The sequence below is a fragment of the Salmo trutta genome, chromosome 24, assembly GCF_901001165.1.
Source record: "Salmo trutta chromosome 24, fSalTru1.1, whole genome shotgun sequence".
Taxonomy (NCBI): Eukaryota; Metazoa; Chordata; class Actinopteri; order Salmoniformes; family Salmonidae; genus Salmo; species Salmo trutta.
The window spans coordinates 12,170,941-12,198,129 of NC_042980.1; the positions used below are offsets into that span (position 1 = coordinate 12,170,941).

Sequence of the window (27,189 nt, forward strand, 5' to 3'; positions counted from 1 at the left end):
CGAAGTAGGGCACATGGACCCCCCTCTGCATCAACCCGTTGTTAGTTGCATTTCCTAAAGCCTAAGTAATCCACTTTTACGTGATATCACATTTTTGTTACTTTACTTTTTCAAGCATTCGGATGGGAGATGAGCGTTACAAATTGTACAAGTCAATGGGGTCCTGCACACTGTAGGGCGGCCGGGTGTCTACACAGTGCCTTGCAAAAGTACTCATCCCCCTTGCAGTTTTTGATGTGTTACAACCTGTAATTTAAATTGATTTTTATTTGGATTTCATGTAATGGACACACAAAATAGTCCAAATTGCTGAATTGAAATATAAAAAATTACTTGTTTAAAAAAATACAAAAATGGAAAAGTGGTGCGTGCATATGTATTCACCCCATTGATGTGAAGCCCCTAAATAAGATCTGGTGCAACGAATTACCTTCAGAAGCCACATAATTAGTGGCTTCACATAGATTACACACAGGTGTACTTTAAGTGTCACATGATCTCAGTATACAGTTGAAGTCGGCAGTTTACACACACTAAGGTTGGAGTCATTAAAACTCGTTTTTCAACCACTCCACAAATGTCTTGTTAACAAACTATAGTTTTGGCAAGTCGGTTAGGACATCTACTTTGTGCATGACACAAGTAATTTTTCCAACAATTGTTTAGACAGGTTATGTCACTTATAATTCACTATCACAATTCCAGTGGGTCAGAAGTTTACATACACTAAGTTGACTGTGCCTTTAAACAGCTTGGAAAATTATGTCATGGCTTTAGAAGCTTCTGATAGGCTAATTGACATAATTTGAGTCAATTGGAGGTGTACCTGTGGATGTATTTCAAGGCCTACCTTCAAACTCAGTGCCTCTTTGCTTGACATCATGGGAAAATCAAAAGAAATCAGCCAAGAAAAATTGTAGACTTCCACAAGTCTGATTCATCCTTGGGAGCAATTTCCAAATGCCTGAAGGTACCACGTTCATCTGTACAAACAAGTATAAACACCATGGGACCACGCAGCCGTCATACCGCTCAGGAAGGAGACGCGTTCTGTCTCCTAGAGATGAACGTACTTTGGTGCGAAAAGTGCAAATCAATCCCAGAACAACAACAAAAAGGACCCTGTGAAGATGCTGGAGGAAACAGGTACAAAAGTATCTATATCCACAGTAAAACGAGTCCTATATCGACATAACCTGAAAGGCCGCTCAGCAAGGAAGAAGCCACTGCTCCAAAAACGCCATAAAAAAGCCACACTACGGTTTGCAACTGCACATGGGGACAAAGATTGTACTTTTTGGAGAAATGCCCTCTGGTCTGATGAAACAAAAATATAACTGTTTGGCCATAAGGACCATCGTTATGTTCGGAGGAAAAAGGGGGAGGTTTGCAAGCCGAGCAACAACATCCCAACTGTGAAGGACGGAGGTGACAGCATCATGTTGTGGGGGTGCTTTGCTGCAGGAGGGACTGGTGCAATACACATCATGAGGAAAGAAAATTATGTGGATATATTGAAGCAACATCAATCAGGAAGTTAAAGCTTGGTCGCAAATGGGTCTTCCAAATGGACAATGACCCTAAGCATACTTCCAAAGTTGTGGGAATATGGCTTAAGGACAACAAAGGCAAGGTATTGGAGTGGCCATCCCATTTGCCCTGACATCAATCCCATAGAAAATGTGTGGGCAGAACTGAAAAGGCGTGTGCGTGCAAGGAGGCCTACAAACCTGACTCAGTTACACCAGCTCTGTCAGGAGGAATGGGACAAAATTCACCCAACTTCTTGTGGGAAGCTTGTGGAAGGCTACCCAAAACGTTTGATCCAAGTTAAACAATTTAAAGGCAATGCTACCAAATACTAATTGAGTGCATGTAAACTTCTGACCCACTGGGATAGTGATGAAAGAAATAAAAGCTGAAATAAATAGCTCTACTATTATTCTGACATTTCAGATTCTTAAAAAAAAAGTGGTGATTCTAACTGACCAAAGACAGGGAATTTTTACTTGGATTAAATGTCAGGAATTGTGAAAAACTGAGTTTAAATATATTTGGCTAAAGTGTATGTAAACTTCCGACTTCAACTGTATCTGCTTGTCTTCCTCACCAGGGCCTTGACCTGACTGCAGTTCGGCGTCGTTTACCAACTTCAGTGTGCAAATGCTCACCTTTGATGGCCACTGGCACGCTAGAGAAGTGTGTTCTTCACGGATAAATCACGGTTTCAAATGTACCAGGCAGGTGGCAGACAACGAGTATGGCGTCGTGTGGGCGAGTGGTTTGCTGATGTCAAAATTGAGGACAGAGTTCACAATGGTGGCAGTGGGGTTATGGTATGGGCAGGCATAAGCAACAGACAGCGAAAGCAATTGCAATTTATCGATAGCAATTTCAATGCACAGAGATACCGTGACGTGATCCTGAGGCCCATTGTCGTGCCATTCATCCGCCACCATCACCTCATGTTTCAGCATGATAATGCAAAACCCCATGTCGCAAGGATCTGTACACAATTCATGGCAGCTGAAAAATGTCCCATTTCTTCCGTGGCCTTTATACTCAATACATGGCCTGTTACCCATTGAGCATGTTTGGGATGCTCTGGATAGGCATATAAAACAGTGTGTTCCAGTTCTCAACTATATCCGGCAACTTGGCACAGCCATTGAAGAGGAGTGGGACAACCTTCCACAATCAACAGCCTGATCAACTCTATGCAAAGAAGATGTGTCGCGCTGCATGAGGCAAATGGTGGTCACACCAGATACTGACTGGTTTTCTGATCCACGCCCCTACATTTAAAAAAAAAATAAAAAATAAAAAAAGGTATCTGTGACAAACAGATGCATATCTGTATTCCCAGTCATGTGAAATCCATAGTCGGGATTTATGAATTTATTTTAATTAACCGATTTCCTTATATGAAAATCTTTTAAAATTGTTGCATGTATATTTTTGTTCAGTGTAGTTACAAAACAATTTTAATGCAATTGTGTATTGCTGCTGTTTGTCTGATATGCAACAGTCCATGATCAGCTCTGCTGACCATGAGAGCTTTACTCAGAGAAAACTGTGGTGACGTATCTTATTTAAAATGTTTTACTTCAGTTTATTTTAGTAAATACTTTAACACTTTTTTCTCCTTAACTGCATTGTTGCTTAAGGGCTTGTAAGTAAGCATTTCACTGTAAGGTCTACACGTGTTGTATTCGGCGCATGTGACAAATACATTTGATTTGACGTATACTATAGGTCGTTATGAATAAAACTTCACAAGAAGGTGCAGAGCGTTATTGACAACCGCGTGCCGTTTTTTTATTTGGTTGTAATATCGTCATCTCTTGAAGAGCATTGTCAGCACTACTCATTTCCGATTATTCCATGCAAAACAACTACACACATTTAGCTCTAGCCTGTCAGCGTTATACAGCAAGTAACTTAATGCTTTTCATGATTAGTAAACATCAATTGATCATGTGATTTCAGATACGGGAGGTTAGCCTCACAATATCTCTCAATATTGGCCATCATTAATTGGATATTTGAGTGATATAAAATAAAGTGAACAATACCTGACAAGTATGAATGGTTTAGGGTAATTTACCGTCCTTTGTGGGCTCTACCTGTCAAGTAGCAGAAGGGCGCATTTACCAATGTACTATAGCTGATAGGCCTAATGTTTACTTTGCAAGCTACCGGTAGAAACTTTGTAGTTGGCTAAACATAGTGGTAAGTAGACCTAATGTACTTTTTTCTCCAACCAACATAGCCAACTTTGCTAGGTAGGCCTAACATTATCTTATCCCCTTTTCAGCATTGAGTGTTTAATCACGATTTCTGCTGACAGACATTGATTGATGGATCACGTCAAATTGGCTAGCTAGCTAATAACAGATCACATCCATATGGCTAGTTAACAAGCTAAGTTTCAGGGGATAAACTAAACTCAGCAAAAAAAAATAAACGTCCTCTACCTGTCAAATGCGTTTATTTTCAGCAAACTTAACATGTGTAAATATTTGTATGAACATAAGATTCAACAACTGAGACATGAACTGAACAAGTTCCACAGACATGTGACTAACAGAAATGGAACAATGTGTCCCTGAACAAAGGGGGTGTCAACATCAAAAGTAACAGTCAGTATCTGATGTGGCCACCAGCTGCATTAAGTACTGCAGTGCATCTCCTTCTCATGGACTGTGCCAGATTTGTCAGATCTTGCTGTGAGACGTTACCCCACTCTTCCACCAAGGCACCTGCAAGTTCCCAGACATTTCTGGGGGGGAATGGGCCTAGCTCTCACCTTCTGATCCAACAGGTCCCAGACATGCTTAACGGGATTGAGATCCGGGCTCTTCGCTGGCCATGGCAGAACGCTGACATTCCTGTGTTGCAGGAAATCAGCCATACTGCTCGTTCTGTGCGTAGTGGCATTGTCATGCTGGAGGGTCATGTCAGGATGAGCCTGCAGGAAGGGTACCACATGAGGGAGGAGGATGTCTTCCCTGTAATGCACAGCGTTGAGATTGCCTGCAATGACAACAAGCTTAGTCTGATTATGCTGCGACACACCGCCCCAGACCATGACGGACCCTCCACCTCCAAAAATCAATCCCGCTCCAGAGTACAGGCCTCGGTGTAACGCTCATTCCTTCAACAATAAAACGCAAATCTGACCATCACCCCTGGTGAGACCAAACCGCGACTTGTAAGTGAAGAGCACATTTTGCCAGTCCTGTCTGGTCCAGCGACGGTGGGTTTGTGCCCATAGGCGATGTTGTTGCCGGTGATGTAAGGCACGCCTGTTGTCACCAGACAATAGGCCTACAAGCCTTCTTTCCAGCCTCTCTCAACCCATTGTGGACAGTGAGCACTGATGGAGGAATTGTGCGTTGCTGGTGTAACTCGGGCAGTTGTTGTTGCCGCCATCTTGTACCGGTCCCGCAGGTGTGATGTTCAGATGTACCGATCCTGTGCAGGTGTTGTTACACGTGGTCTGACACTGCGAGGACAATCAGCTGTCCGTTCTGTCTCCCTGTCTTAGGCGTCTCACAGTACAGACATTGCAATTTATTTCCCTGGCCACATCTGCAGTCCTCATGCCTCCTTGCAGCATGTTCACACAGATGAGCAGGGACCCTGGGCATCTTTCTTGTGGTGTTTTTCAGAGTCAATAGAAAGGACACTAGGGAGGCCTATGTTTTCATAACTGTGACCTTAATTGCCTACTGTCTGTAAGCTGTTAGTGTCTTAACGACCTTTCCACAGGTGCATGTTCATTAGTTGTTTATGGTTCATTGAACAAGCATGGGGAAAAAGTGTTTAAACCCTTTACAATGAAGGTCTGTGAAGTTATTTGGATTTTTAAGAATTATCTTTGAAAGACAGGGTCCTGAAAAAGGGACTTTTCTTTTTTTGCTGAGTTTAGATGGCTAGACTATATTTGCTTTGCTTATATGGTGGTGAGGACAGTAGTCCTACTGACAACTTCACCAGGACAAGGATCAATTGATGTTTACTGATCATGAAAAGCATGCAGTTACATGCTGAATAACTCTGATGATAAAGATCAATGTGGAATAATCTGAAATGTGTAGTTCTGACAATGCTCTTCAAGAGGTGATGATATTAAAACCAAATAGTTATAACATTTAACAATCCCTTGAAAATGGCACGTAGTTGTCATTGGTTTTAGCAGCGCTGGTGGTCTCCTTGCCCCCCGGCGGCCAAATCGAACACTCTGCACCATATCGTGAAGTTTTATTGATAACAACCCATTTAGGCTCAGAATGACATGTGGCCCATTGTTTACCTTGTTACCTGGCAACGATCACAAGGGTATTTTAAAAAGCTGTCAGTCAAGGTGAGCTCATGAATATAAACTCTCTTACCACTCCGCCTGTTCTTTCAGGCTTCCTGATAGTTAGAGATGAGAGAAAAAAGGTACAACTTGATTCAATTCTGAACATTTTAATAGTGTAAAAATATTATGGGTGATGTTTTGGTCATTCAAAAGGCAATTTTTACTTGTGCTGTACCTTTAATATTTATAAAATGATGAATCCCTGAATAAAGTAATTTGAGTCATCTACCCAAGAAACCAATAACTGCATCAGTCACTGCTCCAGGGTCATTTATTTAAGTGCATTTATTTAAGTGCACTGGACACTTCCACTCCCTTTGCTTAAGGTTGCTTTTGTACTAAGAGTTAAATACCTTGATTTGTGTCCCAAATGACACCCTATTCCCTATATAGAGGTTCCCTGGTCAAAAGTAGTGTACTATACAGCGAATAGAATATTAGCTTCAGCTTTAAATAGTGTAATTTCTAGGGGTGCATTAGTTGCACAGCCTGGGGATTTCCATTTTATTTGCTTCAGCGCTTCTTTTTTTTCTTTTTTTATAACTTACCCCTTACAGAACACCTCCGTGCCAGTTCCCAGAACACCAGGCCCAGGGAGTAGATATCGGCCCGCTTGAATGACTCAAAGCTGCTCATATTGATTGTGTCATCCAGCAGTTCTGGTGCCATGTACCTGCCAGGAGGGAGGATACACTTGTTAACTTCTAATTAACTGGGTTTTAGGGTGAGAGTCAACAATGACACATCTGTCCTTTAGAGTACGAAGACTCAATGTCCTGGCAGAGATACACAGAGATACGCATAGTCAGTTTATTATTATAGATACAGGGCTCCATGTGAGCTGTGGTCCAATCATTCTGTTAACAGTTTACAAGCAAAGCATATGGTGGCCCTAAAAAAATTGTTTAAAAAAAAAAAAAGAGCTCTGAATGATGGAGAGAGCACGTGGAAGGGGATACCTGTCGGTTAGCCATCAATCTCCTAAACGAAGGCGAGTGACGTGAGGTAAAGACTTGGTGTATGTACCAAATGGCACCCTATTCTCTAGTGCACTACTTTAGACCAGAGCTGTGGCATTTTGGACGTACAAAGTCAATGTGAGACCTTCCTGATCGTCGGCTCAATATTACTCCCTCCATCTCTCTAAAAGGACAAAGATAAAATACAAATAATTGAATAAGTAGATTAAAGCGGCCAATAAACATGCCCATGCCCTTCTCTCTCTTCTCTCAGGTAAAAGCTGCCTAGTTACCTCTTTGTTCCTACTCTGTGATTGGACGGTATGTCGATGGTGTTGGTGCTGGAGTCGTGTTTCACGGCCAATCCCAGGTCTGCTATGACGGCTGTCCCATTCTTCTTCACCAGGATGTTTTTAGACTTGATGTCTCTGTGGGCAATGGCAGGTTTCCCTGTAAGACAGATCCCAAATCAGAGTTATATTACATGTCATTTCAACTTGCTAACGTGACACATGGGGTTTGCTGTCACCGTTGTATGGCCCTTGCAAAATAGATTCCCAGGGCTAAGAATAATAGATGTACACATTACAATACAGTTATACTTCATGTCATTTCAATAACTTGCGAACAGGATAGATGTTTGTTTTCACTGCTTTATGACCCTTGCAAAACAGAAGTATGGTGCTCACAATCGACTAACAGTAGTACTGTGTAAACAACTGACACAAAGAAAACTCATTCAGAAGAAAATACCGTATGTGTTATATTGTAACTATTGAAGTAGGGCTTTGGTTATGAATGTGACAAGGTCACTACAGCAAGTAACTAGCAACACAAAGTAGTGTGCTTGGGAAAGTAGCTAAGAATAACAAAGCGCTCCACAAATGAGGGATTTCTGCTGTTAGTGCTTTGTACAGTAGGAGGCCCTCACCTAGTCACAGTGAGTAATCTTCTGACCTTTGGTAAATAAATACATGTGAATCCTGTGGGATGTTAAATAGATCATCTATAGCAGGAATGGCATCATTGCAACACTAGACACAGATACACAGGTCTGCAATTGTTACTGAATTGGAGGCTACTATACTTCAAATAAGAGCCGAGGGTATGGTATATATATCTGTGGAGCTGTGGCTAGGACCTGGGAGCTGTAGTGCCCGATCTAGGCAGAGAGGATTGCGGTGCCAGTCCCTCACCCTGAGTGCCAATGATCTCCATGTGGAGGTGTGCCAGGCCGCTGGTGATGGACAAGGCCAGGACGATCATGCCGTCCACAGACACTGTGTACCTGTTCAGGTAGTCGAACAGAGAGCCGTGCTCGTGGTACTCTGACACCAGCCACAGCTGGGTCCAAGAGCCGTTATCTGCAACGCAAAAACAGCAAAGGGCATGGTCATACCCCTGGGGTTAGTGTATGCGTACAGTCCTATTGAGAACGTTGGTCTCACATGGTCAAAACAACAGAGATGACCCTGGTCAAAAGTAGTGCACTTAATGAGGAGCAGGGTGCCATTTGCCCAAATGTGTCAATAAGTACCTTTGTTATCGGCTGCGATGAATCCCAGGATGCTCTCGTGTCGGAGCATGATGGTCTGGTAGATCTCTGCCTCTCTGAACCAGGACCTCTCGTCTCGGGATGAGAAGATCTTCACCGCCACGTCCTCCCCACGCCACCTCCCTCGCCACACCTCCCCGAAGCGGCCCTTCCCAATGGTCTCCTGCAGCACGATGGTCCGAGCTATTGTCCGCTGTACCAGCAGCGGCAGCCCTGTGAAACAAAAACTAAATCAGTTTAATCAGGATTTTATGTTTTATTTTCTTTAACCTTTATTTAACTAGGCAAGTCAGTTAAGAAAAAAATTCTTATTTACAATGACAGCCTACCCCGGCCGAACCCGGATGGCGCTGGGCCAATTGTGCGCCGCCCTATGGGACTCCCAATCACGGTCGGTTGTGATACAACCTGGAATCGAACCAGGGTCTGTAGTGACGCCTCTAGCCATGAGATGCAGTGCCTTAGACCGCTGCGCCACTCGGGAGCCCTCGGGAGTTACAACTGATCTGCCAGGAACATCATCTAATTGAAAACTCTCTGAACTCGACTTGTTTCTCTCACTTCCTGCCCATTGTGTCCATATCAAGCAAATAAAATGGTGTTCAATATTAAAACGTCAAATTGATTGAAAACGCTACACTCACCGTGAGATCTATCAGAGCGCCATTACCTGCTCTCCTCTGTTGTGCGCCTAAATGGAATCCCCATTACAGACCCAATGACTTGGAAAGGGATGGCCGTTCTAGTGATTCTATTTCTATGACTGTAAATGCATTTGTAGACCCTCTCTTACCGGAGCCTGACGTGCTCATGTCATAGATGAGATCTTTAATACACTTGTCGGGGGACATGAGACTCTGGTCGTCCAGGGGCTCCTCCACGTCATTCTTGTGGGCCCGGTTGTAGGCACAGCGCTGGCCCTGCACCACACACACCCCCAGCAGGATGCTCACACACAGCAGGGCAGAGGGAACCAGGATGGCCGCTGCCAGCTCCAGCCTGCCCCAGCCGGGCTCCTCCGAAGGCCTCTCAACATAGCCTACACAACACACAGAAGCATACACACCATACTATGTATTCAAAAACAGAGGGCCTCATTCAGTAACAAGACGATCAGTAGATTAAATGTGCAATGGCCAACACATTTGTGATATAAGATTTTAAAAACATGGATGGAGAATGTTTAGGGATGAATTTTTATATATATATATATATATATATATATATATATCCTGAACTCAAATAATACATAGGCTAATACTTCATGATCCCTATGCCCTCTAGTGGTCATTTTCAACTTTATTCATTAACCCATTACTACCAATAATGTACAGTACGTCATGTAGTAACATACGGTACCAGCTTGTGGTCAAAATATGAAGCGAAAGAAATCTCGCCAAAAACAAAGGCTCCATTCTGTTCACCAGCAGCTAACAATGTTATGAATATGGTTGTGTCCCAAATGACCTCCAAAAGCAGTGCACTACCTTTGACCAGAACCCTATGGGGTTGCCAGTATCATTTACTCCATGATCATTTAGTCAGACCGAACCTGGCCTGGGTGCTATTCTGCTTAAAAACAACTTTGACTTGCCAAACGATGTGCGTTAGTATGGATACAGAAAGGCTCAGGCACCCAGGCTAGACAGAAAACCATCCATCCAGAAAATTAAATACAGCCCTTCAGCTAGTCTAAATCCTCTCAGATCCTGAGAAACTTGAATTTGGCAGATGCAGAGTTAGGTTTGCAATTAAACACGTTTCTAAAAAGACCTGTTCTATGCCAGATGTTCTCAGGCAAATCAGATTCATCAGCAGCACAAGATACAGAAGCAGGGTTTTACTTGCCATAGCTTTTATAAGTTCAGCTTGTTTTTACCAATAATACATTCCATGGAGTCATGTACTGACTGCAAAATGCATCTTGGAGATAAGTATCTAGACTATGAATCACTCAGCATATGACATGGCTCTGGCTGTACTGCCAGACATACACAGTAAGCCTAACTTTGTGTCGTTATTTTTTGGGAAATTAATGAGCACTGACTGAATGACATTTATGCAAATGTCCTGGAATTACCATGGGAATACTAAATTAGTCAAGAATAAAAAAAAAGTAATGAAGCAGTTATTTTTCAAAGTTGGAATAGCCTTCATATCAACAAAACAGAAAGTGCACTCTGGAGCTTAAGTGGCATCATGTTATTTTGACCTGCTGGTCTTATCCCCAAATACAGGAATAGTCTTTGAGTGTCCTCATCTAGTAAGACGTCTTGCAACATTGACAGGGTGAGAACTGTACACAGATATGTGAACTGTACACAGATATGTGAACACGACAACCCAAGTCAACTATTTCATAACACGTCTTTCCCTTTAACCTAAAAAGCCTTCCTACCACCCGTCCAAGTAGAGCAAAGCAAGTCACTCAACGAAGCACGCAAAACAGATTTAAAAAAAATAAAAATCAGTCTCTAACCTCCATTGCCCTACTGGTTAAAAGATTGAATGTTTTTCAACATGGATATCAGTTGGATGCACTTGGGACATATCTACTTCCCCATATGCTTTAAATAGGCCACTTATCTGTGTCTAATGTTGGGAGGCTACTTTGGGAGTGGCATGTGTTAAGGCAGCAATCTCAAGTCATTCATCATTTTTTTGACATATTCAAATATTTGTATCCAAATCACAATATCTACGCGACGGTATGAAACAACGTGTTCTTAAGACTAGGCAAATTTCTGGAAATCAACGTCACCGGTTTGAAATAAAGAACAGTCATTATGACAAGAAATAGAGTCTATAGAACGGGCCTCCCCGTTCAAAACATTGATGGCATAATGGGTGGACAGGCAGCCATTTCTATGCACTAGGCAGATACAGCATTTTACATGCACAGCGCCATTTTATTATAGATTTCAAACATCACAACTGTAGTGGGCTAAAGTTCTCAACTACCCTTTGAACTTTCAGTCATGTGCTCTAACCGGTTACAATAAGATCCATAAACATATCTAAACGAGCTTGTTTTCACGTGATCCATTGATGTCAGCTTATATATATATATATATATATATAAAAACACACACACACACGTTCAAAAGTTTGGGGTAAAAGCAACTCCGGGATGCTGATTAAACATCATGAGCATTACACAGGTGTACCTTCTGCTGGGGACAATAAAATGCCACCTTAAAATGTGCAGTTGTCACATAACACAATGACACAGATGTCTCAAGTTAAGGGAGCGCGCAATTGGCATGCTGACCGCAGGAAAGTCCACAAGAGCTGTTGCCAGAGACTTGAACGTTAATTTCTTTACCATAAGCTGCTTCCAAATTTGAGAGAATTTGGCCTCACAACCGTAGACCACGTGTATGGCGTTGTGTGGGTGAGTGGTTTGCTGATGTCAACGTTGTGAACAAAGTGCCCCATGGTGACGGTGGGGCTATGGTATGGGCAAGCATAAGCTACGGACAACGAACACAGTTGCATTTTATCGATGGCAATTTGAATGCACAGAGATACCGTTACAAGATCCTAAGGCCCATTGTCGTGCCATTCATCCGCCGCCATCACCTCATGTTTCAGCATGATAATGCATGGCCCCATGTCGCAAGGGTCTGTACACAATTCCTGGAAGCTGAAAATGTCCCAGTTCTTCCATGGCCTACATACTCACCAGACACGTCACCCATTGCACATGTTTGGGATGCTCTGGATCGTTGAGTACGACAGTGGGTTCCAGTTCTCGCCAATATCCAGCAACTTGGCACAGCCATTGAAGAGGAGTGGGACAACATTCCACAGGCCACAAGCAACAGCCTGATCAACTCTATGCGAAGGAGATGTGTCAATCTGCATGAGGCAAATGGTGGTCACACCAGATACTGACTGGTTTTCTGATCCACGCCCTTGCTTTTTTTTAAGGTATCTGTGACCAACAGATGTCTATCTGTATTCCCAGTCATGTGGAATCCATAGATTAGGGCCAAATGTACTTAAATTGACTGATTACCTTATATGAACTGTAAAACAGCTATACACACACACACACTTCATCCACGGCGATAGTAGTCAGTTATATCATTGTCTAAGTGGCCTTTATGAGTTACTGATAAAGCGGTTGTCTTTTCTCTGTAGCTCGGATAATTTGGAAGCTGTTGGACCACTCTGCTTCGGTACATACAATCAATGTGGTTACCAGGGGAACGGTAATCAAGGTCATAGCACAGGCACTGAAAAATAGAGGAAATAGAGAGTGTAGTCCGTACCCTCTTAAAATACAAGGTCGTCAGCAATAGTGCAGTTCTCCTCTGAAACAGCAGCAAGCACTTAAACATCCCCATATCCATTCATACCCGAAGTCGTTGTGTAGACTATCATCTGTGAACAACTGATGAATGTTACCTTTAACAACTTTATCATAATGTGTGTATTTTTCACATCAAAGGGTCTAAGTATACTCTGATGATTGGTCTGGATCCTACAGCGTCACTGTAATTCAGTTATTACCAACCCTGGCCCTGGAGAGATACCGGGTGTGCAGGCTTTTGTTCAAGCCCAGCACAGTCTGATTCGACTTAACTTTTCTAAACCTTATATATAAGATTCTAGATATAAGAAGCTTTATGACACACACACACACACAAAATAGTTCTATGGAAAAGGTCAATTGTATGATATGAAGAGTACAAGATGTTCTATTCTAGGGTTTTGGGCTATTTAGGGAGCGAGCCGATGTCCACTTTCAAGGTACAGCACTGCTACACTGCTACTGCAAGCTGTACACTGAGTGTACAAAACATTAGGAATGCCTGCTCTTCCATGACAGACTGAAAAGGTGAATCCAGGTGAAAGCTATGATCCCTTATTGATGTCACTTGTTAAATCCACTTCAATCAGTGTAGATGAAAGGAATGAGGATTTTTAAGCCTTGATACATGGATTTTCTATGTGCCATTCAGACAGTGAATGTGCAAGACAAAATATTTAAGTGCCTTTGAACGGGGTATGGTAGTAGGTGCCAGGCGCACCGATTTGAGTGTGTCAAGAACTGCAACGCTGCTGGGTTTTTCACGCTCAACAGTTTCCTGTGTGTATCAAGAATGGTCCACCACCCAAAGGACATCCAGCCAACTTGACACAACTGTGGGAAGCATTGGAGTCAACATGGGCCAGCATCAATGTGGAACGCTTGACACTTTGTAGAGTCCATGCCCTGACAATTGAGGCTCTTCTGAGGGCAAAAGGGGGTGCAACTCAATATTAGGAAGGTGTTCCTAATGTTTTGTACACTCAGTGTATATCAATTTCAAGGCCTAAATCGTAATAGTATACATTTGACCGATTATAAATGTGTACAAACCCTCACATTCCTAATGAAGTGTAACTTTGAGGAGAGCAAAGTAAAACACCAGGAACTAAAAAAAGGGAGAAGCATGTGGATGTTATATAGCTTCAAAAACACCATAACTTACTACAGATCTTCCGTACTGGGCAGTAACAGAAATCAGGCGACGTTAAAACGTCAAAAAGATGAGAATGTTTACTCACTGAGGTCACCGAGTCGAAAACAGCAACATGTACTGAGAGCTTTAACTAACCTACCTCTACAAAGCAGACGTTTCGCTCTAACCAATTCCACACGCCTGGCGAGGTGTCTATAAAACTGACGGGCGGCGGGTAACCTCTGACAACGTTATGTCACAGGATACGCTAGGCCAATCAATGGTAGCGCAGCTCGTCTGGCTAGACCACGGCCTGAGCGGGAAATCCCTCCTGGAATGCGCTCTAGCTACTAACCATGTCCGCATGGGGTTTTCTATTTCTTTACAACGCTTTCCTTTGGTCGAATAACCACAAGTCAAGCTGTGAGTATTAAATGGTTAAGGGACGTGTGTTTGAGTTTCGAAACCACGGGGTTCAATTCCAGAAAGTGAAAACCATAACTATTGGGCAATAGATTCTAATAACAGTACAATAGACGTTGCAATAAGTAGCATGACTTCATAAGTACCTGGATGCAGATGCAGGGTCTCGTTGTTGCAGAAGTCTGTGAAGCAGCAGTTTCTCTTGGAGACGTTCCGGGAGCTGTAGCAGAAGACCTGTCCCCTCATCTCGGCCGGGGACAGACAGGACTTGACGGCCTCCTCCTTCCCATTGATCAGCATCACAGAGTTCCAGCAGGCCCCGTCTGCACCCGTCTCACAGGTGTTGTTGGCACATAGCTGGCACACACACTTCAGAGCTGAAACGCAACAGTGCGACGTTAGATGCCTGACGTTTCTTAGTACACTTCCCAAGTTTGTGATTTTCTAGAGCCTTTTCTTGCATATCACTTAGACTTCTGAAGAACAACATTAACTGTATACCTCATGTTTTAGGACAAGCCGTCTCAGGTACAGCATGGAAAAACAGTTGTTTTTAATCAATTTAGAACCACTTTGCATACATTCTTTCAGCAATACAATAGGAGGCGCTCAGTGGCCATTGACCAATGTCTACTACAGACCTCTATGGATAGTGGCCATTATGGCTAGCGGCCACTCGTACTTTTGAAGCTGAGGCTTTCTGCCTGTTATGCAATCCTGGACATGCTCTTAAAAACAAATAAAAGAGTATTCTATAATGCCCTTTAGTTTAACACCCAGATAATATTGTGCTCTTCTTGGACGCCTACCCACTCCTGTTTGATAAAGCCAAGAGGACAGCAGGGCTCTCCTACTCACAAGGAATTGGTGGTCTATTCTGTAGGATGGGACCAGTAGAGGAAGGGGATGACCGTCCTCCTCAGTGAATTAAAAAAATAAATAAATAGTGAAACATTTAAAAAAAAAAGTTGTCCTATACTAAATATATTGACATGTCACCAAATAATTGATTTAAAAAAAACAGTTTTGCAATAAAGATCTACAGTATCCTAAACAGCACATGTAGGGTAGCACCATGGTGTAGCCGGAGGACAGCTAGCTTCCGTCCTCTTCTGCGTACATTGCCTTAAATACAAAAACCTAGGAGGCTCATGGTTCTCACCCCCTTCCATAGACATACACAGTAATTAATGACAAATTCTGGAGGATGTCCTCCAACCTATCAGAGCGCTTGCAGCATGAACTGACATGTCCACCCAATCAAAGGATCAGAGAATATATCTATTACTGAAAGCATACGCTAGCTAGTAGCACTGCAGTGCATAAAATGTGGTGAGTAGTTGACTATAAGAGAAAGACAATCGTTGAACAGTTTTAAACAAATTCATTTCCTCATAAATAAAGGCGAAGCAAGAGAGAGATATATATTTTGTAATTGTTTCTACTTTCACTTACTTAGCTATCTGGCTATCCAACACTGGAACTCTTCCAAGTCAAGGTAAGCTTTTGGTTTTACTAATTTATTGTCACCGGGGCCAGCCAGTGTAACTGCTAAACTGCTTACTGACTGTACTCCATGGTTGTAGCAGATTTAACTTACTAACACATTAGTTCTATTAGCTATGTTGACTATGACGTTACTTTAGCTAATATGGTGACAACGATGTAGGCTGTGTGTAGTGGTTATGATAGGAAGGCTTGGCTTGGAAAGGTTACTTTGCTTGGTCACAGACAGCTGATGTGTTGTGCAAGCGAAGGGAAAAGGTGAGAGGAGAAGAGAGCGGAGATGCGAGAAGGAATACAACAAGCTGTTTGTATGTGGCTGCTATGAAAGTGAACTGTGTTTGTGTGAGATCAGGGGTGTATTCATTCTGCCTATTCTGTTGAAAAACATTTCTTAAAAAGGAAACAAATGGAACAAAGATAAACATACCTGATTTTGTCCAATAGAAACTCTTGTTTGCAACTGTTGGACTAATGACTACACCCTAGATCAGCTAGATGCAGGCAAGAGTGTGCAAGGCAGTATTGAATGTGTCACCTAAAGAAAAATCTCGACCTGTGTGCACCTACGTTGTCAACTTTCATTCATAGGCTAGGTTGTAGCAACCTCATGATGGGTATAGGTCAAATTTGAGTATCATGTAGTAGCCTAAACCAATGTTACATTGGTGACTCTGGTATGCTGGCCTTCTAGGCAGAGTTGCAAAGAAAAAGCCATATCTCAGACTGGCCAATAAAAAGGAAAGATTAAGATGGGCAAAAGAACACAGACACTGGACAGAAGAATTCTGCCTAGAAGGCCAGCATCCCGGAGTTGCCTCTTCACTGTTGGCGTTGAGACTGGTGTTTTGCGGGTAATACTTAATGAAGCTGCCAGTTGAGGACTTGTGAGGCGTCTGTTTCTCAAACTAGAAAAGCTGAAATAAATTATTCTCTCTTCTATTATTCTGACATTTCACATTCTTAAAATGAAGTGGTGATCGTAACTGACCTAAGACAGGGAATTTTTACTAGGATTAAATGTCAGGAATTGTGAAAAACTGAGTTTAAAATGTATTTGGCTAAGGTGTATGTAAACTTCAACTGCATCTGGGATGATGCCAGCTCACTCCACACAAGTTTTTCCCATCTGAGCTGGGGTCAAAACTAGGCTACCTGTCGCTCCATCTACCATTGATTGTTTATGTTATACTCTGCCCTTCCTATTAGCCATAGTGAAAGTCGAGGACTTTCTTAGTGTACCTGACCAATGGCAAGCACACTAAGATACAAGAGGGTTTCTGGCATAAGAGGCACTCTACTGTGAACAGATGTCTGGTAAATTATACCTTAATCATAAAGTGCAGACAGAGAGAAAGTAGCTGCACTCAACCTAACCTGTCAATGGTAAGACTGCAAATGAGAGAGTAGATGAGTGCCTATTTACAAGAAAGAACAGCTCTGACAGGCAGGTAAGTAACCTGTGGCTCTAGATATGTCTTAATTGCCATCTGGGGTTCACAATCATGACAAATCAATATAAAACCACATTGCAAATTGTTTTCCTACTAGCAGCAGGTACGGTTTATAAATGGTAATTGATTTGAACTGTACTATGTGAACGCAACTCATAATTCTCTCAGTGATGATTGGGTCTCACTTGCCGTTCTTGCTTATCCCCACAGGTAGAATTGTGACGATTATCGGTAACGATTGTCATACATTAACTATGTCAATTTGCAAGTCATGTTTGTTGAAAAAAAATGTAACCTTGTAATGCATCTTTTATCTGTGAACTATACTCCTCTCCGTATGCATTTGGACAATGAAGCTAAAATTGTACATTTGGCTCTATACTGCTGCATTTTGGATTTGACAAACGTTTCATATGAGGCGACGGTAGAGAATATCAAAAATAGGGGAGAGTTGTGTGTTATTTTGTATTATTATTTTTTAAATTGGGCACAGGGGAGGGTAGTGCTATTTTCACTGGTTTACATTTGTCCTTTTGCAAGTTTTACTATACAATTTCTTCCATCCTAGCCAAATGTCTGTCTAGATCTGCAATAGGCTAACTACTAGCAATCATACCACACAAAAGTCCTTCAAAGCTGCACCAATTTTCTATATAAATTCACAATAACAAGGAGGAATAGCTGATAGGCAGCGGCGAGGCCAGGTACGTCATTGCGCATTGAACAAACATTGAAGACAAGACACGCAGCTCAAAGAGCTTCCCTATTGATCTTGTTTAGGGACAATACAAAGATCCTAGACTAGCCTACAATACCACAATGCAATGAATAATTAATTCAACTTCTATTGCACTTTTAATTACAAAAAGAATCTCAAAGCTCTTGAAAAAAGCAAAACAAAGAATAAAATGGAGATATGATAGAGTAGGTCTGGATTACAATTCTTTGCCGAAGTTTAAAGTGGAGTGTTTCAAGACTCAGACAGATGGAGCCACATGGGATGAGCACAGTTCACTCTCCATTGAAGGCGTCTCACCGGCGTCTCGCCATCCCGGTGGTCTGACAGACTTCTCCGGAACCGTTGAATCTCTGGTCTTGTAGAACGAGATGAAGTTTGTTTTTGAGCCCTCTCACTCAGGGTAACTATGACAGCTGCTCATAACTTCAGATGATAACCTCCTGAGCAATCAAAGTGTCACTTCCAGCTCACCATGCATTGTAGTCCTCTTTATTGGGTTAGTAGACCGTCGAAACAAAAAAGAAATAGTCTGGTGTATTCAAATCAAAATACATTAGTTAGCATTGCTACCGTAGCCTGGTAGAATTGCTAGCTAGCCATCTTTAGAAATATGATTTTCCATGGATTCATAGGCAGGAAACAAATAGATGCAATCCAGACCTTATCTGTATACATTTGGCTGTTCAAAACTAAAAAGAAAAGAAAAAAGTAAGATGTTTCAAACCAAAAAAAAAGTTAAAATGTACAAGAGCCCTCTGCCTAGGTGACCTCACGGCACCACAGACCTTCAATTGTATTGTTGTTTTTAAGTGGGTACAAAAACTGCAGTGAATATGTCATTTGAATTACTGAGTGAAAGCCCTGTGATTTGAATGTTTCATTCTGTTTGGATCAGTTGTGGGTCTACACTCAAACGTTCTAGAAAAGCACAGTAGCAGGCCAGTCTGGCTGTATACTGAGATGTGCCGTCTGTTACGGCTCATCATTCTCCCAAGTTGTCCTATAATAATGTGGCCACATATGCTACCAGCTATTCAGGAAATGGACTTACTACCTATTGGGTTAAACAAAGCTGTAAACGAATCCAACAAGTTTGCAAAGTCACAAGCTTGATGGAGTCATTATGTGCAAGGACTTGCGGGAACAAATATACTGCTCAAAAAAATAAAGGGAACACTTAAACAACACAATGTAACTCCAAGTCAATCACACTTCTGTGAAATCAAACTGTCCACTTAGGAAGCAACACTGATTGACAATAAATTTCACATGCTGTTGTGCAAATGGAATAGACAACAGGTGGAAATTATAGGCAATTAGCAAGACACCCCCAATAAAGGAGTGGTTCTGCAGGTGGGGACAACAGACCACTTCTCAGTTCCTATGCTTCCTGGCTGATGTTTTGGTCACTTTTGAATGCTGGCGGTGCTTTCACTCTAGTGGTAGCATGAGACGGAGTCTACAACCCACACAAGTGGCTCAGGTAGTGCAGCTCACCCAGGATGGCACATCAATGCAAGCTGTGGCAAGAAGGTTTGCTGTGTCTGTCAGCGTAGTGTCCAGAGCATGGAGGCGCTACCAGGAGACAGGCCAGTACATCAGGAGACGTGGAGGAGGCCAACAACCCAGCAGCAGGACCGCTACCTCCGCCTTTGTGCAAGGAGGAGCACTGCCAGAGCCCTGCAAAATGACCTCCAGCAGGCCCCAAATGGGCATGTGTCTGCTCTAATGGTCAGAAAGACTCCATGAGGGTGGTATGAGGGCCCGACGTCCACAGGTGGGGGTTGTGCTTACAGCCCAACACCGTGCAGGACGTTTGGCATTTGCCAGAGAACACCAAGATTGGCAAATTCGCCACTGGCGCCCTGTGCTCTTCACAGATGAAAACAGGATCACACTGAGCACATGACAGACGTGACAGAGTCTGGAGACACCGTGGAGAACGTTCTGCTGCCTGCAACATCCTCCAGCATGACCGGTTTGGCGGTGGGTCAGTCATGGTGTGGGGTGGCATTTCTTTGGGGGGCCGCACAGCCCTCCATGTGCTCGCCAGAGGTAGCCTGACTGCCATTAGGTACCGAGATGAGATCCTCAGACCCCTTATTAGACCATATGCTGGTGCGGTTGGCCCCGGGTTCCTCCTAATGCAAGACAATGCTAGACCTCATGTGGCTGGAGTGTGTCAGCAGTTCCTGCAAGAAGAAGGCATTGATGCTATGGACTGGCCCGCCCGTTCCCCAGACCTGAATCCAATTGAGCACATCTTGGACATCATGTCTCGCTCCATCCACCAATGCCACGTTGCACCACAGACTGTCCAGGAGTTGGCGGATGCTTTAGTCCAGGTCTGGGAGGAGATCCCTCAGGAGACCATCTGCCACCTCATCAGGAGCATGCCCAGGCGTTGTAGGGAGGTCATACAGGCATGGAGGCCACACACACTACTGAGCCTCATTTTGACTTGTTTTAAGGACATTACATCAAAGTTGGATCAGCCTGTAGTGAGGTTTTCCACTTTAATTTTGAGTGTGACTCCAAATCCAGACCTCCATGGGTTGATAAATTGGATTTCCATTGATTATTTTTGTGTGATTTTGTTGTCAGCACATTCAACTATGTAAAGAAAAAAGTATTTAATAAGATTATTTCTTTCATTCAGATCTAGGATGTGTTGTTTAAGTGTTCACTTTATTTTTTTGAGCAGTGTACTTAAATACACCAAGTGATTTTAATGTATATCTATGACTTCTTCAAATGGGGGGACTGGATACATAAGGTGCTTTCACTTCTAAATGGTAAAAAATACACATTCTGTGTCACCTCATATGAAACATTTGATGTCAAATCCAAAACGTATAGAGCCAAATTTAAACTGTAGCTTCACTGTCCAAAAACATACGGAGGGAAGTGTACCTGATGAATACAACACAGCTTTGGTGACACCCAGTCTGACAAACTAATGGATTTGACCACTATGAACTTTTGGAAATTAATGTTCTCCTCCCGACCGTGTTGGATTCGACAGTCCCTGGTCGAATCCAGGCACTATCACATCCGGCCGTGATTGGGAGTCCCATAGAGCACAATTGGCCCAGTGTCGTCCGGGTTTAGCCATCATTGTAAATAATAATTTGTTCTTAACTGACTTGCCTAGTTAAATAAAAGGTCACACACACACACACACACACACACACACACACACACACACACACACACCAAAAAGTTATTTTGTTGCCATTTACGCATGTCCCAATTACCAGTAAAACATAATCAAAACCTCTCGTTCACTTACTTGCCGTGCTGTTTTGTTCATTTGTTCCCGTCGTTTCATTCTCAACCAGGAATTTATCATACATGTCAAGCAGTGGAGTTTCAGCTCTGTCTGTCCGTGGCCTCTTCCTCGGAGCGCACGGTCACTGTGTATGTAACATTTCACATAAACCCTGTTTCTTGTCTGCATTGAAGTAGCAGTCCTTGTACCTAGCATCGAGCACGGTGGCGACACAGTAAAGAGGCTCAGAGAGAATGCCACCGAACCACTTGTTCACAGCCTCTAGTACTTTTGCAAGTTAACCCCACGGTCTGTGTGGGCAGTTTTGTTGAGCAGGCGTTTCAATACCACGACAGAGGGTATCACGTCTGCTGCAGACACAGTTTACTAGCTTATTTCTCCAGTCAGTTGGAGCTAGGAGTGTGTTCATGTTTCCAAGTTTCAAACATGTTCTCAAATGCCATTGAAATGGAAGCAGTGGTATGAGAACCAGCACATTCTTGAGCATGCAATATGGCTTTCCTCAGTACGAAGTCCTCATCGACCCACTGTGCTGTCAGACTCAGCATACTCATGGGGCTGACATCGCTGGTCCAAATGTCAATTGTGACGCCCATAGCAAGTAGCATAATTCATTCCATTATCTTGGCGTTAACGGATTTCGCCTCAGGTGTCTCGCTGAAATTTTATAACTCTTTAAAATGACTGCTGGACTTGAACTTGTTTAGTTGTTGGAAGTGCGCTTAGTATTTTTCTGCTTTTGTTCTGTGTGGCACTGTATTTTTCGTGGCGTCATTACATCATCGATTTACGTTATATTTAAACATGTCAGCTTTGACACCGGTTTTGCACATCGGTGTTAAACTAGTCATCGGGCCGATGCTGGCATTTTTAAATAATATCAGCCGATTCGGATATGCTCACCGATATATCGTGCATCCCTACCTTAAACCCAGAATAGGGACCACACACCCACTCCACTGAATAGCAGGCTAGTGATTGCTTTTCAATACTTGCAGTTAGCCACTGATTCCTTCTAAACCACTCATTGTTGAACTTGCAATTTCCAACTTGTGTAATGTTTATGTCCAATGGCCGACGAGCATCGATATGTTTTATCTATAATTTATCTTCGTTATTTATCTTCATATGACAAGGATTAAAAAGGATTTACCAGTAGATTGTCAACTTTATTCATGATGACTGCTAGCTAAGATTTTGAAAGTATGATGTTCAGTCCAAGCAAAGCTTCTGTAGATATAACGTGATTTGACGTCATTTCATCTGTGGCCAATGACCTTGAGCCTTCTTGGATGGGCACTTCTAATGTAACGCTATGGCAGCACCGAAGGGGCTTGAATTTGAGCTCTATCCTTAGATTTGGCAGTGACGTAGTGTCCCCATGAGTGACAGAACACTGAGCCAATCATGGCGCAACTAGAGAACATTACCAACCCCTACGCTCCGTATTTTCCGCTGGCTGCCCCACCACCACAGAAAGCACTGAGCTAGGCTGAAACACCTGCATTTTGGAGCTGCCTTACTCAAGAAAGCAAAAAAAGAGACCATGTTTGTATGCGGCTTTATTAACTAAATTATTAATTATTTTACATTGTTTGCAAACTGATATGTGACACGTATTAATGACAATGCCTGCTGACTGCAGGAATGTCCACCAGAGCTGTTACCAGATAATTTAATGTTCAATTCTCTACCACATACTGCCTCCAACGTCATTTTCGAGAATTTGGCAGCATGTCCAACCGGACTAAAAATCGCAGACCATCCGTAACCACCCCAGCCCCTTCACATCCGGCTACTTCACCTGCGGGATCGTCTGAGACCAGCCACCTGGACAGCTGATGAAACTGAGGAGTATTTTGGTCTGTAATGAAGCCCTTTTGTGGGAAAAAACTCATTCTGATTGGCTGGGCTTGGCTCCCCAGTAGGTGGGCCTATGCCCTGCAGGCCCACCCATGGCTGCTCAGTCATGTGAAATCCATAGATAAGGGCCTAATGAATTTTTCAATTTACTGATTTCCTTGTATAAACTGTAACTCAGTAAAAATGTGGAAAAACTTTGTTCAGTATAGTATACCAGTCAACTGTCTATCCTGCCCACCCTCCAGTGACATTTGGATCATTTGTCCAGATCTGCAATGTGTTAACTAGCAATCACACCACGCATACAATTAATCAAATCTGCACCAATTTTCTATATAAAATCCACAAGAGAGGAATGGCTGATAGGCAGTGGGGAGACCAGGTCCGTCATTACACATGAAAGAAGAGTGCAGAGACGCAGCTCAAAAAGCTCCCCTATTGATCTTGTTAAGGGACAATACAATTATCCTACAACACCACAATCCAATGAATAATTACATTGTTTTCAAGTGAGTACAGTTCTACTCTAGGCTGTAATATGCAGTGAAAATGTAACTTGAATAATAGAGCAAAAGCCCTGTTATTTAAAATGTTTCATTCCATTTGGATCAGTTGTGGGTCTACTCTCGATAGTTTATAGCTCCTTTCCAATCCGAGCGGCTATTCAGCAACCTAATGCTTCAATACTTTTTAAAATGTATTACCTTTTACACCGAGTTTACAAAACATTAGGAACACTTGCTCTTTCCATGACCAGGTGAAAGCTATGATCCCTTATTGATGTCACCTGTTAAATCCACTTCAATCAGTGTAGATGAAGGGGGAGAGAGGTTAAAGCCTTGAGACAATTGAAACAGAGGGTGAATGGGCAAGCAAGACAAAGGATTTAAGTGCCTTTGAACGGGGTATGGTAGCAGGTGCACCGGTTTGAGTGTGTCAAGAACTGCAAAACTGCTGGGTTTTTCACCCTCAACAGTTTTCCGTGTATATCAAGAATGGTCCATCAAAGGACATCAAGCCAACTTGACAACGGTGGCAACAATTGGAGTCAACATGGGCCAGCATCCCTGTGGAACGCTTTCGACACCTTGTAGAGTCCATGCCCAGACAGAATGAAGCTGTTCTGAGGGCAAACGGAGGTGCAACTCAACATTAAGGTGTTCCTAATGTATTGTACACTCAGTATGTGTGGCATAAACAACTAGTCATAGTGTTTTAATCTGATTACGCTACCTGCACACGTTCATCCACACTAATGATTACACCATCCAAACTGCGCAAAGTCCATTCTACTAAAGGATAGAGACATATGTTACAAAACGTCCAAAAGTTGAATGACATTCGGAGATCGTCAAAGCAAGCCTTCGATCGATCCTGTTTCAAATTAATGTCACATGTACCAGTACAGTGAAATGCCTTTCTTGCAAGCCCTAAACCCAACAACGCAGTAATCAACCAACAACGTAAATACTAAAAATAACAAAGTAGGAAGGGATCGATGTATTTTCGGTTTGTCGAGATTAACACCTCAATTAAATTGAGTTTGTCAAAGCTGATGATGAACCCTCAAAGTTAGTAAATCGGTATGCATTTATGCGTTGTTTATTGGTTGTGTGTGGTACATTGGCACAGGAGTATAACATCCAAATGTTGAACAACTGATTTCCAGCATTTTTGTCTGCAGCCGGCTCTGATCGTAGCGTAATGAAAACAGGCAGGGTGAGCTCGTCCGTGGTGGTCCGCGAACCCTCAACCTTTTGGCCGGTTAGCCCTGCATGGCATCAACTGTGCCACAAAAAAAAAAATAAACACGCTGAAGCGGTAAAATCGATATCCTAGTTCATAAACACAGAGTTGCTACAGTTATTGTTATTAAATGTTGGTAATAACTCTTTTTTTGTTCGTTTTATGAGGGGGGAGGGTGTGAAATGTTTATTTACGGTACAAGGGGAGGGTCATGTGAAAATACTTTTAAGGTTGTGGAGGAGGGTGCATTTTTGACACCTCGAGTTGGACCAGCAATGTAAAGAGCCTCTTACGATTTTACATTAAATATACCTATTGAAAAAAGTTATTATAGTACTGTCGAAACAGTTTTTAAATAATAATTTTTTTTTAATGTAAAAAAGGTATTAATGTGTTTGGTTCAGTTTAGAAAGATGGAACAAATTCAGTCTTAGCGAAAGCAATTAATTTCAAAAGTAGAGTGAATAAGGTTTGACATAATAGCCTACAGTTTAGCCAAGTCATATGAATTGAGCACATACATGTGAACTTCTATCACGTTAATTCAAAATAAACCAAGCGCTTTAGACTGATCTTTTGACATTAGCTATTTTTCACATGGTTAGAATAACTGTTTTAGTTAATGTTCAGGATACAGAATGTGGTAACAAATATATAGCAAACTATATCATACATGAACGGCGGACATCATATGATTGAGTCCACTCAAAATGTCAGGCTGTTGCCTAAATTAAGTCCAACTGCAACACAGTACACAGAAAAACAGCCTACAATTACCACCTAAACAAGTTCTCACGAAACACATGACACATGCAGTGATCGCACAAAGTTTGTCTTACAGCCTACCTGTGCTCAGCTGTGCGACGGATATAAATATCAACGCCGCTTCAACCGTGTTGAGCCTGGGATGAGTCATGGCCGGAGCCACATCTGCTTGGTTCGCGGAGGCCCTGTCTATACCATGTTTACTTTCGTGTTTAAATCCGTCATGTACACACTTCGCATTGCTCCACTCTAAATAAGCAGTGAGAGAGCTGAATAAGCAGGCAGATATGCTCCGCCTCTGTCGACTGGAATTTAAAAAGGATTAACGCTCCCCAGCTAGCACATTAAAAGTTCTGGGAACGTCTGTTTTTGGTTTCACATTGGTTGTGGGAAGTAAGCCAAATAAATTTCCTGACCCGCAAAAAGAAATGTTTTGCAAACAGAAGTGAACATTTTGTTCTGGGAATGTTAATTTTTAGGTTACAGGGAGGTTCTGAGAACATTTTACTCTGGTTCCCTGAAAAATTTCCTGGGAGGTTTTATCAACTCTCTGAGAATGGAAATGATAGTTTTTAAAACCAGTTGAACTGACAACAACTGACAGTTTCGCTATGGCTTTAGTCATCAATCTAGCAAGAGGGCAATATTTTATTAATGCAGTAGTGTTGTCCCCGCCCCCAGAAAGCTATGACCTTTGGTTTTCACCTGGAATTGTTTATTTATGTTTGAGAAAAGAAATGATTCAACCAATATGATCTAGTACACAATACAAGTATAATAAAACATATACAAATATGACAAGATAAATAAAACAAATTGTAAATGAATAAGCCTTTTCATACTTTATAATATGTCCATATATAGTTCTGTTTTTCTACCTAAAATATTTCACCTTCTTTATTACTTTAACAAACATATCATGACATTGGTGATAGTCAAAATCTGTAACATTTGTGAACATCTAAATCAACAACAGGTGTCCCTCCTATAAACAAGGAGAGGAGAGTTATCTAAAGAGCTCAATGTGTCTGCCCCCGACGTAAAACAAATGTTTGACTTCCACACAAAATGACTTCTTCTTACTTATTTTAGGTTTAAGGAAGTGCGTAGGTCGCATTCTTTATCGTAGAGCTATGAAAGTTATGCATTTAGATTCCACTGCTTGAGACAAATTCAGCGATTGCTTTGCCATGTCTGTGCCATGAAGCAGTCGATCTGGATAAATGTTTTTTAAGGACCGCCCGTTTGACGTAACGTTGCAGTGAAGTAATATAAATGGATATAATGATACAGCCGACAGGGAGGCAAATACAAGTTTATTCAACAGAGGACGTTTACATGGTCCTAGGAAGGTATGAATGTCTGTCTTCTGACTTATAAAATGGCAGGAAATCAATAAAATAAGTAATGTAAACATATACATATATTTTAGAGCCCGAGAGAGTAATTCTAGAGCCCGATTTTGGGTACTGTCAGCTTAAGAGGTTTAAAGGTAATTAAAGAACATTCTGAGACCATTCTCTAAATGTTGTGAAAGTTTTGTAATAACACTGCTAACATTTTTTGAA

The 27,189-nt window shown here is 42.2% G+C and overlaps 1 protein-coding gene and 1 long non-coding RNA gene across 5 annotated transcripts in view; both read right to left on the minus strand.

Annotated features, from left to right (window-relative positions):
• Window positions 1-25,912, minus strand: part of LOC115160699 (activin receptor type-1C) — a 31,927-nt gene extending 6,015 nt beyond the window's left edge. For all 4 annotated transcript variants that reach the window (XM_029710969.1, XM_029710967.1, XM_029710966.1 and 1 more), the window contains exons 1-7: window positions 25,703-25,912; window positions 14,406-14,636; window positions 9,177-9,422; window positions 8,366-8,596; window positions 8,025-8,192; window positions 7,122-7,278; window positions 6,418-6,542 (exon numbers count right to left, since the gene is read on the minus strand). In XM_029710969.1, the coding sequence (XP_029566829.1) occupies window positions 6,418-6,542; window positions 7,122-7,278; window positions 8,025-8,192; window positions 8,366-8,596; window positions 9,177-9,422; window positions 14,406-14,636; window positions 25,703-25,772 (1,228 nt within the window). In that variant the 5' untranslated portion in view covers window positions 25,773-25,912. The remainder of the gene's footprint in view (window positions 1-6,417; window positions 6,543-7,121; window positions 7,279-8,024; window positions 8,193-8,365; window positions 8,597-9,176; window positions 9,423-14,405; window positions 14,637-25,702) is intronic.
• LOC115160700 (uncharacterized) lies at window positions 24,697-25,620 on the minus strand. The gene is made up of 2 exons (XR_003869104.1): window positions 25,530-25,620; window positions 24,697-24,895 (listed from the first exon to the last, which is right to left on the minus strand). It is a non-coding gene; the product is annotated as an uncharacterized LOC115160700 (long non-coding RNA).
• Window positions 25,913-27,189: the final 1,277 nt, after the last annotated feature.